General features: G+C 34.6%; 3 protein-coding genes across 4 annotated transcripts; 2 read left to right on the top strand and 1 right to left on the bottom strand.

The window, feature by feature from the left end:
- Positions 1-1590: 1590 nt before the first annotated feature.
- On the top strand, positions 1591-6526 carry LOC143548170 (uncharacterized). Its single transcript, XM_077039408.1, has 7 exons — positions 1591-1691; positions 3403-3644; positions 3729-3784; positions 3874-3952; positions 4481-4619; positions 5618-5731; positions 6197-6526. Exons 3-7 carry the CDS (start codon positions 3778-3780, stop codon positions 6386-6388), a joined length of 531 nt encoding a protein of 176 aa, XP_076895523.1. The 5' UTR covers positions 1591-1691; positions 3403-3644; positions 3729-3777; the 3' UTR covers positions 6389-6526.
- A 236-nt stretch (positions 6527-6762) lies between these two features.
- Positions 6763-9869, bottom strand: LOC143548169 (10 kDa chaperonin, mitochondrial-like). Its single transcript, XM_077039407.1, has 3 exons — positions 9732-9869; positions 9480-9619; positions 6763-6965 (listed from the first exon to the last, which is right to left on the bottom strand). Exons 1-3 carry the CDS (start codon positions 9834-9836, stop codon positions 6917-6919), a joined length of 294 nt encoding a protein of 97 aa, XP_076895522.1. The 5' UTR covers positions 9837-9869; the 3' UTR covers positions 6763-6916.
- Positions 9870-11487: 1618 nt separating this feature from the next.
- On the top strand, positions 11488-13232 carry LOC143548168 (uncharacterized). Of its 2 annotated transcripts, XM_077039406.1 has the most exons (5): positions 11488-11551; positions 11936-12093; positions 12648-12729; positions 12813-12929; positions 13044-13232. In XM_077039406.1, the coding sequence occupies exons 2-5, from the start codon at positions 11972-11974 to the stop codon at positions 13092-13094; spliced, it is 372 nt and encodes a 123-aa protein (XP_076895521.1). In that variant the 5' UTR covers positions 11488-11551; positions 11936-11971; the 3' UTR covers positions 13095-13232. The 2 variants fall into 2 exon arrangements, with proteins under 2 accessions (XP_076895521.1, XP_076895520.1); XM_077039405.1 differs by lacking the exon at positions 11488-11551 and having other exon boundaries at positions 11909-12093.
- The last annotated feature ends 375 nt before the right edge of the window (positions 13233-13607 follow it).

The following is a 13607-nucleotide window of genomic DNA, read 5'->3' as shown; positions in this document are numbered from 1 at the left end:
ATTGAAAATAAATTTTAATACAAAGCGAGTAAAATAAAGTTGAACCGGAATAACCAAACTAAATTTGAAACCGATAGGAAAGAAGCAAGACTGACGGGGTCGATCTCTCGGTAATTACCAATGGATCAACGACGGATCCCACCAAACTAAGAACATGAAAATAAAAAATACTCATCTATATACACTTACCCGTGAAGTTGAGATTATTATTTCTGGATTCTCAATGGACCATTGACGTGGGTAAGTCCAAAAGTGGTCGTTTTCTGTTGGAATTTATCTCCAACGGACTATTTATTGGTAATTCGTATATGTTAGTAAAGATTAGCTTCCCGTCCGGCTTTTAAGATTTTTGTAGGATGAGAAAAGTATCCGACGTTGATAACTATTGATGATCATACTTTTCATTCTATTGTCGCTAGGTTGGAACATTTGTAATGGGTAAATATGTTGTTAATCCTTTAAATAATTTGTCCTACAAGTAGCAACGAAAACTATGATCATAAATGGTAATGGAGCATTACTTATTCAAGGCTATAATGTAATCAAAATACGGGTCTTTTGTTTTCATTTGATACCTTTGATTTCTTCTTTCATCTGAGAACCGGCTTTTATGGCTTAATTATTAGTGTATGTGTATAATTAACCGAATTCATCAAAGCGATATCACATGGAGCGGTTCTCGAACTGATCTTAAATCAGTGGTTTGGTTTGGTTCGGTTCGGTTTCAAACCAGTCTTTGCAGCGGTTCATTCTTGGCTTGGTTTCGATTCAACAACCTGTTTGTTTTCACAACTATTAACCAGTAGAGGTGCACAAAAAACCCGAACACGGAACCAGAATCGGATCCAAAAAACAAACCTGGGACCGGGTTATTTTATACCTGGATTTTTATTACCCGAACCCGTATCCGAAAACGGGTACGGATAGAGTATGCATTCCAATACCAAAACTCATACCCGTAACTAGACCCCATTTGTACCTGGTCATACCCGAAAATCAGAATCGGGTTTTTCCAATACCTGAAACCGGTTTTTCAAATAACAGATTTATATCCGAAATTTTTTAAAAAAACCCAAAACATAACCCAAAAAAATGTAGTCCCTTAAAAAACTCTTGTCTATACCTGAAAAATAGTCGGAAAAAAAGCACGAGAAAACTCAAAACTAGGGTTTTTTAAATGCCCGAAAATAGGGTATTCAAATACTCGGTTTTAGAATCTGGTTCTATACCCGACTCAAACCCGGTGTATAAGTATGATTTTTAGAGACAATACTCGAACCCGAACCTAACCTAGGTATTCCCAATACCTGATTTCCAATACCTCGTCATACCCGAATCTGATTCCATTCCCGGAACCGGGTATTCGAACGATTTATGCACCACTATTAACCATTGTAAGAAAAAAAAGCCCTACTAAAGTTTATTGGGCCAAAGTTCGGGCTTTGACTTATAATCATATCACTAACAAAAGCCCAATCATAAATTAACAAGTCATTCAATAATATCACTTGTGGGCCCATGAAACATAACATGCCAACAACTTTTGACTGTCCTACTGGAAAACCAGAAATTACATAATAAGCTCAATCAAAGTACCAACGAATATGCCAAGATTCTTGTTTTAACTCAACTCTTACATCTTCTTGATTCATACCCACATAAGTTCTTCTAGTTCCAACAACAATTTGTAGGTAAATATGTGATTTTCCTGTCAGTTGTTCCCATCGAAGGTTTAGGGCAATGTATGTCGGCAGTGGAATATCGGGCCATCCTCAAATACCGGTTATTGGTACCCCTTTTCCCGGTGGATGACCCGTGTCCCGTATGCCGAAAAACTTGTTTGGATTCTTTTGGGGAGCATGCAGTCCATTGCAAAGAATTACCGGGCTTTAAATATCGACATGATCTAGTTCGAGATGTGCTTTACGACGTCCTTAAGCGGGCCGGGATCTCGGAAAAAAAGGAAGCCCCGGTTAACTTCTTAACCGACCCTTTAGATGGGAGATCAACCCTACGACTGCTGACATTCTTGTTTTTGGATGGGAAAAAGGGAAGCACGCGTGCGTTGATTTGACAGGTGTGTCCCCCCTCGTTGGGCTACGGGACCACGGGTTTGTGGTGGGTCATGCGTAAACAAGGCAGAGGCGGGTAAAGTAGCTAAGCACGAGAAAGCTTGCCTTGAGAATCAGCACGTGTTCGTACCGTTTGCTTTTGACACCTTTGGCGCTCTCGGCCCTGACGCGGTTCAGTTCCTTAAGCGGGTTCAGCAGGTGGTCAGCAGTAACTCCGCCCATGCTAAAGGGAACGTTGTGTTTAGTAGGGTAGGGTTTGCTATTCAGAAGGGGGTAGCGGCGCAGCTTGTTGCCCATCTATCTGCCGTTAGTATGTAATTGTCCCGGTGTAAAAGTACTGTTCTCTTAATTCATATTGGTTATAAGCTTTAGAATTTTAGTTTATATGTTATCAGATGCTTAAAGTTTATTGCTTTAATATTTTAACTTCTTTTATTAACTGTAATATTATCTTTCTTGACAAATTTCAAGTTAATATTATAGAACACTACATGATATAGGGGGCTGCACAGTTCGGTTTGGGTCGGGTTTGGGCTAAAACCAAGTTTTTTTAAAAAATGGTTCGGTTTTGATTTTTTCGGTTTTTGTTTGAGTTGGGTTCGGTTTTTTAAGTATTGCCATTTTTGCGTGAAATTTTTGGGCCGAAAAAAAATTTGGCCCAAAATAATAAATTTTGGAGTAATATTTTTTTTTGTTAATTAATCATTAGTTAATTATTATACATTTGAACTAAAATATTTCGGTTTGACTATTTATAAATTCTTATAAATTACTTAAAATTCGAAATAAAAAATGAAAATCTATAAATTCGGTTTGGTTTTTAAGGTTTCTGTTACATTCCAAACCAAAACCGAACCAAAAGTTAAGTTTTTACGAAAATGTAAAACCAAACTGTCGGTTTTTGTCTCGGTCCGTTTTTTTTTGTTTTTATTACATTAAAACCCAAAACAGAACCGGAAGTTCAGTTTTTACAAAAACATAAAACCAAACCGTCTGTTTTTGTTTTAGAATGGTTTTTTTTCAGTTTTTATTACATGCAAAACCAAAAACAGAACCGAAAGTTCAGTTTTTACAAAAATATAAAACCAAACCGGCTGTTTTTGTTTTAGATCGGTTTTTTTCAATTTTTATTACAAGCAAAAAAAACAGAACCGAAAGTTCAGTTTTTACAAAAACATAAAACCAAACCGTCAGTTCAGTTTTTTCCGTTTCGGATCGTTTTTTTTTTTTTTTGGTTTCATGCACAACCCTAAGTCATGTTCCACCAAATACTCTAGTGTTCATGGGAATTAAAGATTGATTTTATAATAAAGCTTTAATTTGATTTCAGGTTAATATTACAATTCCTATAACATTGTTGGCAATCAGTCAAGTGTTGACTGGTTGCCAGTTGACTTATGGGCCAACAAACTCAAGTCAACACAGGAACAACTCTTATGTTCATGGAGTTCATATTATTCAGCATTCACCATTTGAGTTACAAGAAATCTCTCAAAATGGTAACTTTGACCAGTCAACACACGGACGGTTAACCATAGGCGTTACTCAGCTCTTAAGAGTTCATACTGTGCAGTTAGCAGCCTATAAACTTATTATCTTGTCACTAATATTATTAGTATATGTAAAATATTATTAACATTTTTCTTGTTTTGTTAGGAGAGTATGGGACCAGAGACCGTCATGTTTGAGACCGATTCATGGTTGTATGCACGGTATAAACAGTTGTACAACAATGCATTTGTTTAGTTAGTTATCGATAGACTATAGCGTTTAACGTTTATTTTTTTTTTAAATGTGGCAGGTGATAGACATCTTGGTGAAAGAATTGCAAATGTAGCTACTTCCATTCCTTTTATTGCTGTTGGTATTCAAGCTCCAAGGTATGTTGGATAAAAAGTAGAAAAACGAACGGGTTGGCCCGTTTGGGTGACGGGTCAAACGGGTCATGGTCAGACAGTTATTTTGTATGTGTCTTTTATAAACTTTTATCAGGTTTTATTTATCAAAAGTATGCTTGGTTGACTTTTGACTCATTTGACCTATTTCATTTTTTATCTATTTATTTTGATTTTACTCATTTACTTAAACTCGTGAATTATTAGGCTTGTAAACAAATCGAACGCACGCGAACGATGCATGTTCGTGTTCTTGTTCATGATTGTTCATTCAGAAAATGAATGTATTTGTGCTCATTTATGTTCGCTCGTTAATAGTAAAAACGCATGGTTCACGAACAAACATAACTAAACATGGATGAACGAACATAAACGAATATAACCGAGCGAACACCAACAAAAGTAAACATGAACATAACTCTGTTGGTCCTAAAAAAAATGGAACTAGAATAATTTGTAAAGAAAATTGTTGAAGCGCGCAAATACTAAACTTTTATTATTTTGAATTCCCAGAAAGAATTTAAATTCTAAGCTTTATGCGAATTCGTTAACTGGAGTTGGTATCACTTCGAGTTTGTACCATTCTTCTAAAGGGAGGTGGAGAAAGTATTTAAGATGGGCCGATTACACGATGATAGCTGCCGCCACAGTGGTTAGTTAAAAACTTAAAACACATTTATGTTACTACTCAACCGATATATATATATGTACTATATATATCAGAACTTACTTCATTGACTTTGAAATTTATTTATATTTTGTTATCCCTCATTTAGAGGATAATCTGTTGTACATTCTGTTTATATATATTGTACCAGTTTCAAATGAAACTAACAAACCTGCATACGCGTCATGGTCCAAAATTGACGCAGTCGTCCTTAAATGGATCTACAGGACGTTGACGGATGACTTGATGGTGCGTGTTTTAGATACAAATTCGACTGCTCTTGATGCTTAGTCTAGCGTCATAATCTATTTTTCCGAATAATAAAGGTACAAGAGCGGCCGCGCTTGAACATGATTTTAATAATCTCACGCTCAAAACCATGCGTCCTCTTGAAACCTATTGTCAGAAACTAAAAGAATTCGCAGACCAGCTCAATGATTTGGATTGTCCGGTAAATGCGCAAAGCCTCGTGTTAACACGAGGCGTTGCTCATTTACCGGACAGTTTGAGCTGGTCTGCCAATTCTTTTAGTTTCTGACAATAGGTTTCAAGAGGACGCATGGTTTTAAGCGTGAGATTATTAAACTCATGTTCAAGCGCGGCCGCTCTTGCACCTTTATTATTCAGAAAAAATAGATTTGATGCGAGACCAAGCATCAAGAGCAGTGGAATTTGTATCTAAAACACGTACCAGTAAGTCATCCGTCAACGTTCCATGGATCCATTAAAGGACGACTGCGTCAATTTCGGACCATGACGAGTATGCAGGTTAGTTAGTTTCATTTGACGAGTATGCCATTCAAAAGGGGGTGGCGGCACAGCTTGTTGCCCGCTTACCTGCCTCTTTATTGTAATTGGAACTATTTTTAATATAAAGTTATCGTAAATTTTCTTATATTTGAAACTGGTACAATATATATAAACAGAATGTACAACAGATTATCCTCTAAATGTTAAATAATTGTTGTTTTATTAATTTGAAGTGCTTATCGAGGGCTCTTAGTGACGAAAACCCGAAACTATTAGTGGCTGCATCCGATTTGTGTCTTCCGATTCAACCGATCATGGTTTCAGCTGTTCATACTGGGATGATGGAGGTAGGCTTGTAAACGAACCGAATGAACATTAATGGAGGATGTTCGTGCTCGTTCTTTTAATTTTAACCGAACAAACAGACTAACACAAACATGCTTTTCTTATTTGTGTTGGTTCGTTAAGAAAATGAACATGTTCGTGTTCGATTATGTATGCTCGTTTATAAACGAACAGTAATGTGGCAATAAGATATTAATGGATATATTCACTAGAACATATATGAATAACTATAAAAAAAATGTAAATTAACAAATGAAAATAAACGTACGTTCACGAACATAACTGAACAAACGAGACATGTGTTCGTAATTGTTCGTTTAACTAAATGATCAAAAAAATTTATTCATTTTCGTTCATTTTTTAAATTAGCAAACATAAACGAACTTCCTGCTAAACAGTTCACAAAGCGTAACACTTTTTGGGCAATTTTTAAAGTGTATGTTAATAATTTTTGTTTTTGTTTTCAGGTTGCATTTGCAAGAAGAGCGGTTAAAAATCCTGAACTTAAACTCGTGCATAACGTTCACAAAATGTCAGCACTTTTAGGTGGTGCATTTTTCGTGGCGGATGATTTGTTTCCTGAAATACCATATCTACATGCCGGTTGGCATCTAGCTGCTGCTATAGGTGTTGGTGCTTGTAACAAGCTTCTCGAGTAGCAACATAATATCCTAATTTGTCGAAATGGCACGTTTTCGTTTATTATTTTTAGAGATTTTTTTTTCACTTAATGGTGGATTAATGAACGAGTAATGGAGTAAAGACCGAGTATAGACGAGTCTGCAATATTGATTTGCTACTGTGGTTTATCGGTGTATTATATTACCTAAATTTAGGTTTATAAGTATTTGAGAAGCATGTAATGTTCGGATTGATCTATTTAACTTGTTTAATTTAACAAGCTATGATTACATGAGCATAGTATGGTAATATCATAAGATCTAATTATTAACAAATCAAAATTTAATTTTTTAAAAAATTACAAACTGCATAATATATAAGCAGAAGATGCAAATAAAGATTAAATGGCAGAAAAAACAAGCATTATCTCATGTAAAAATGTTATTGCATTGCAATTATGAACTTGGAATATAACACCATCTGTCATCAAATCTAGTCTAGTATCTTAAAACATAACATCAGAACATCCAGACATCAAGCAAAGCTTTCTGTTTGCAAACAATTAATTAGTCATGCAAAGTTCCCAAAATGTCCTCATCCCTGAACAAATGATACCTGCATCAAATATTAAAACTTGTTAAACTACAAATGTTAGCAAAAACAAAGCAAAGTCAAAGTCAAAGTCAACTACTTTGGTCAAATGATAACGAAAAACGTAATAAAATGTAATGGCGTATGGAGGCGGGAATGTGAAGAAGGGTAAGAATCGAAGGTTGAATAAGAAAAGTGGAACTAAAAGTTCATACTTTTCTATAAACCGAGATTCGGAAAGCACAAACCCGTACTATGAAGCCATCATTTATGTTCAAAATAAACACGAAAATTGATGTGGAGGGCGGTGAATGATAGGGCCAATTCAAACATGAAATTTACGTATAGATATTGTTTATAAAAGCCCGACTGATTATCAACTTATACGAGTTAAAACTTAAAACCATCGTTCTGGATGCCATCTTTTGCGATAAATTCACAACCTTGATGAATTTTCAGCTTTCAAGCGATCGCATCAAAACGCTTAATGTTTACGAGCAATTCAACACAAGATCAAATCTTTTAGCTGTTGGCAAACAACTATAACTTTGTTCTCGTGGAAACATGACACGAAACGACCAAACTTACTAACTTGACTCCAAATGTCTCTTTATTACCCAAACTAGGTTATTACCGCTTAGTTACACATAGGGCTGTAAACGAACCGATCAAACACGAACAAGGCCTTGTTCATGTTCGTTCGTTAAGAAATAGTGTTCATGAACGGTTCACGAACACTTACCGAACGAGATTTTATGTTCGTGTTCGTTCATTAAGAAAATTAATGTGTTCACGAACACAAACGAACACTAATAAAATCGGTAGAGGCTAGAGAATAAGACCGATGTATTCATCAAAGTGAATATTGAAAGCCATGAATCGAATGAACACGAACAAGGGCATATTCGTGTTCGTTCATTTAACTTTATAATTAATCGAACAAATATTTATGTTCATGTGCGTTTATTTTAAAATGGACATTTGTGTTCGTTTATGTTCGTTTGTTTAAAATCTAAACAAACATAACTAAACAAAGATAAATGAACATAAATAAACATATATGAACCAATGTGAATGAACACAAACAAACTTAAATCTGAAAACACATAAATGAACACAAATTAACAAATATAAAACCTTTAAACAGATGACATATCCAAATAATATTTAATTATTTTCTATTATTAAATACACGAACATAAACGAACGTTCAAGAACATAAATGAACGAACGGAACATGTGTTCATATTCGTTCATTTAATTAAACGAACACAAATTTTGTGTTCATGTTCGTTCGTTTATTAAATAAACGAACATAAACGAACTTCCCGCCGAACGGTTCACGAACAGTTCACCGAACGTTCGGTTCGTTTACAGGCCTAGTTACACACTCACGCTAATACTACAAGACAGTTTTTCATGAATTCTTTTAATTCATATTGTTAACCTAATTAAAGCATCAAGTACCACAATATATTAACTTAACTACACAAATATGCATCAACCAACTATGCAGTCGATATCAACGATATGATATATCGGTTATCGGTCCCTTGGTGAAATATCAGTCAAAATATTTGTACCAATAATATCGGCGGTATTGACCGATATATCACCGATATTCCCGTTTTAAGTCTTGATTATCAACTTTTAATGTTCAATGTTAGTGTTTTAAGTTCCTACTTGCTACGATTGTTTGTGTTTTAAGTATACAGAATTATTAGTGTAATTTTGCTATATATATATAAATTATATATATATATATATATATATATATATATATATATAGGGTAGGGTTAATGTAAAAAACAATATTTTTGTGAGAAGAATAAGAATAGATCTAGGCCTTTGGATCTATGATCTAGTGGTTGAGATTGGTAGTTTCTAAATAATTGTATTGTTTCATATTTACATTGTATAGTGTCATATTTAGGTGGTTTGTTTTATTTTAAAGCTCTTCTCACACTTCTCACAAAACACTTGTTTTTTATTTGAACTCTTTTCTATATATATATGAATTTTACATGACATTAACAACATGTTTGAGGTTGAGTTTGAAAAATGCTTATTGATGTTTTCAAAAAGCCAATAAGTTAAAATGTGTTTGGCAATCACAAATTTTTTTTTCATTTTAGCTTTTTAAAAGTGTTAATAAGCAGTTTTTCGAAATCCCCAAATTCTGGCTTCTCAAAATGGCTTTTTGAAAAAGTCACTAAGCCGATAAGCATTTTTCAAACTCAATCCCAAACATACTTTAAAAAGTAAAAATACCAACATCTCAAATATCGGTCATTGACCAATATCCAATATTTTCAGCATTAACTACTTATCTCGGTTATCGGTCCTCATATGAAATATCAGTCATATATAACCAACATTCCCGATATTTTAAGTCTCAATTTTCAAATTGTAGTGTTTAATGTTGGTGTTCGGAGTCTTAATCAGTTCATACTTGCTACAATTGTTAGTGTTTTGCAAGTTGTAAAATTTACGGATATCCGATATTTCAGCATTAAATAATAATATAAAAACACGTACTCTTTTTCACCGAGCTTAACTTGAGTACCACCATACTCCGGCAACAACACCGTGTCACCTTCCTTAACACCCACCGGAACCGTATCACCTTTAATATCACGAATTCCGGGACCCACAGCAATAACTTTAGCTGAATTCAACTACACAATAAACAACTCAAATCAACTAACCAATCAAAACCCACATCCAAAACAAAACACAACTAATATATAATTAATATTTAAGTATATTAATATTAATAATTAATATTACCTTTGATGATGTTTCTGGTAAGAGGATACCGGCGGTGGTTTTGGACGGTGCAGTGATCTTCTCGACAAGTACTCTGTTGAGTGTTGGAATTAAACGCTTCGCCATTGCTATTATTATTATTATTATTATTATTACTCCGGTGGGTTGGTGTTGGTGGTGTGTACCGGAGATTTAAATATAATAATATATGTTGGTGATGATTGAGGGTTTAGGGTTTTTCAGTAAAGAGTGACCAGTAGTGGCCCGGCCCACTATAGTTGTCAAGCTAAATAAAAATGACCCGACCCGACCCGACCCAACTGGATGAGACTCGTCAAGTATGTATAGGGTTGTTCACGAGTTAAGCCTGAGTTGAGCTAAGGATGAATGTTTACGGTACCGATACCATCCTGAGGTCATCCTTTAATTGGAGCTCGAAATTAAACGAGGCAGCTTGGATAGGCTCGAGCTCTATCTTGAAGTTAAATGAACGTAAGATTGAGTCGACGAGCCGAGCCATGAGGTCGAGCTCGGCTTGGTTACAAAAGTGAGTCAGCTCATCTAAAGTCGTTTCGTATCAAGTTTTTTTTAGCAAGTTTTATTAGAGTTTTATCGAGTGAGCTACAAGACTCTAGCTTTATGAACAACCCTATATTGAGTTTCATTTGTGTTTTTAAAGAACATCGGCTAACTACCGGACTTGAACTCTAACGTACTTTCTAAGTCAACTCGAACTTACGCAGTTTACATTTCTGAAAATCACAAGACTTAAACTCTCACAATTTAAAAAAGACAGCTGCTAACCAGTAAAGAGTGAAAAGTTGAAATTAATCAACTACAAAGTAATATATTTCATTTATAGTTTAACCTATGGTTTATATATTAATCAAGTTTCATTTGCCTTGTTCCAAGTTAAAAATCGAATTGAAACCAATGTTTAGTTTGAGACAACATATTTTACAGAATGATAAAATGTAGTCGTGGGTTTTATGGATATCTAATTCGTGACTCAACAGATGACCCCCACTTTGTATCACACAATGATATTAGTGGTGCAAATGAGCCAAGCTACTTGCGAGTTACTCAAGCTCGAATAAATAAAAAGTTCGAAACAAGCCGAGTTTTTTTGAGCTGGAGCCCAACCCGAGCCTCAAATAAAGCTCGTTTAGTTATCGAGCATGATTTCAAACCTTATGTAAATTTAAGTTTCGTTTCTTTTGGACTATTGTGTATTAAATTAACACTTCACCGGACGTAAGCTCATTTAAGGTGTTTCTTAAAATATATACAAATAATAAAAAGAATGTATATAAATGAACTGATAAATGATAAACTAGCCATACTCCAAGCTTGCAGAGCAACTCTCAAGCTTTAGAAAAAGTGCTTGAAAAGAGCCGAGCTTGAGCTCAAGTCTTCGTAAGTCAAAATTGTGGCCGTTCAAAAATCTCACAGCTCGAATCTCGGGCTTGTAGATCGTTCGATAAAAGCCCGAATAAAGCTAGCAAAAAAAAAACTTGATTTAAAACAACATGAGTTGTTGAGTTGGCTCATTTTTGTAACTGAGCCAAACTCGTCCTAAGCTTGACTCGTTTGATCAATCTTAGGCTCGTCTAACTTCAAAATCAAGCTCGAGCCTAGATTAGTCGTCTCGTTTAATTTCGAGCTTAAGCTTGAACTCACTCTGGCTCGACTCGTGAACGACCGTAGTCAAAACGAGTCGAAGGCTCGGCTCGGTTACACACCTTAACCCGTCTAAAAAACTAGTAATCTAAACAATAACATTTTGCATACTCCGATCTCCGTTAGTTTACCGGAGAAGCAGAACAGCCGGTTGTTTTCTGGTAAGTGATAATATCCCAATTATTAAACTCATCTAACTGCCAATTGCTTTTAGGGTTTAATATTACTATCAACTTATGATCAAATTCTAGAGTCTAGACCAGACATACGCTTCAAATCAATTAATTTATGTTCTCAGTTTCCAATTCAACTTCCAATTGCAAATTAAGAACCTTTAGTTATCACTTTATGATTTCAATTCTTCAAAAAAATAATAAAAAAACCCTGAATTTGCTGTTTAAGTGCCAAATCACTTAAATTTGTTTATTCTTGTGGTATGAATCTGGGTATATGACAAAACTTGCAAATGTTTTTTTTTAACCTATTCTTTTGTGCACACCAAGTGTTTGATGAAATGCGTCACTGGGATTTGTTATAATTTACAGGAAATTGTGTAACTGTTTTATGATCAGTCGTCGGAGATGAGTAGGCTGTATGAAGGGTGGAATGAAATTTTAAAGATTCAGAAGTTTCGTAGAGCGGTCGGGAAAACAATATTTTTTTCTTTCTCGGCTCTCATTAGCTATGCTTACAACTCAAATACGTGCGTATACTGTTATTTGTTTTATATATTTTATTACAAGAGTGCATGAAACGGAAAAACCGAACTGAAGCAAGAACCGGTAGCTTGGTTTTATGTTTTTGTAGAAACCGAACTTACGATTCGGTTTTGGTTTTGCATGTAATGAAAGCCGAAAAACCAAACGAAACATGGGCCAGTGATCTGGTTTTATGTTTTGTAAAAGCCAAACATACGGTTGGTTTTGGTTTCGTGAGTATTAAAAACTGGAAAAACCAAACTAAACAGAATTTATAGATTTTCATTTTTTATTAGTTTAAGTAATTTATAAAATATTAATCAATATGTAACTCAAATATTTTATCCCATATGTATAATAATAATCAGTTAGTTATTAATTAATAAAATGATTTAGGCCCACATTCATTATTTTGGGCCATTTTTTATGCGGGTTTTAAAAAATTCAAAAACCGAAGTTTCGTTTTTTGGTTTGGTTTTAGCCCAAAACAGACCAAACCGAACCATGCACAGTCCACACCCTATTTATTATTATGTTTTTAATAAATTTGTTATTGCAGGACCCGAGCTGGGTACTCAAGAGGTGATCAGTTTTACGCGTCATATCCTGCAGGGAGTGAGCTTTTGACTGATACCACTAAGGTGCGATTATGCAAACGGTTAAACGTCAATTGTTTGTTAATGTAAGTTATGAATAAAGGACTGAGCTTTCGGTTTGCTTTTAGTTGTATAAATCTGCACTTGGGAATTGCTTTGAAGTGGAAGAATGGGGCCCGATCGAGTGGTCTGTAATGGCTAAGCATTTTGAGCGTCAAGGGAAATCACCATACGCGTATCATGCTGTAAGTTGAACTACCTTTACAAGTAATAATAACAATAACAATAATAATAATAATAATAATAATAATAATAATAATAATAATAATGTTGATGATGATTATATTGTGTTTTTGCAGCAATATCAGGCTCACCTTGCCTCTAATGGAAATCTTGATGGAAGCGGCTGATATTCGGGTGGATTTAAAATGTTTTGCAGGTGAGTTTTAATTCATCATAGGTGTTATGTGATGATGTAGGTGAATTGATTGATACTATATGGACAAAATAAATACTTTATTTTCTATAGAATGTAATTTAATGTTGAATGTTCGAGTTTAATTACCCAATGTGTTGAATTAAGGGTGTAAATTGTGTTGGGTTGTCAGGTTGAAATGTGAAATGTTCCACACGAACATGAAACATATTTTTATTCGTGTTAAAAGAGCATCAACTCTTAACTCTTACATACTTAAAATTGTGTAACCTAAACACGATTGTTTAACTTGTTATCTAAACGTGTCAAACTGATTGGCGTGTAATAATCAAGTTGTAAACGTGTTATAAATGTTGTAAACATGTTATAAAGCTCGATTAAACGGGTTGGTTGTTTTAATTGACCGAGTTAAAAAGGTCAAACTAAATACAGTTAGATATGACAACTTGGAACCTGATTAAACGGGTTAAAGTGACATATTTGCTTT

This window comes from Bidens hawaiensis, unplaced genomic scaffold (genome assembly GCF_021521415.1).
Source record: "Bidens hawaiensis isolate Kalapana, Puna unplaced genomic scaffold, B.hawaiensis_p1.1 tig00014923_1, whole genome shotgun sequence".
In the NCBI taxonomy this organism is placed as follows: domain Eukaryota; kingdom Viridiplantae; phylum Streptophyta; class Magnoliopsida; order Asterales; family Asteraceae; genus Bidens; species Bidens hawaiensis.
The sequence above is the reverse complement of the archived record's forward strand: the minus strand, read 5'-3'. Positions and strand labels throughout refer to the sequence as shown.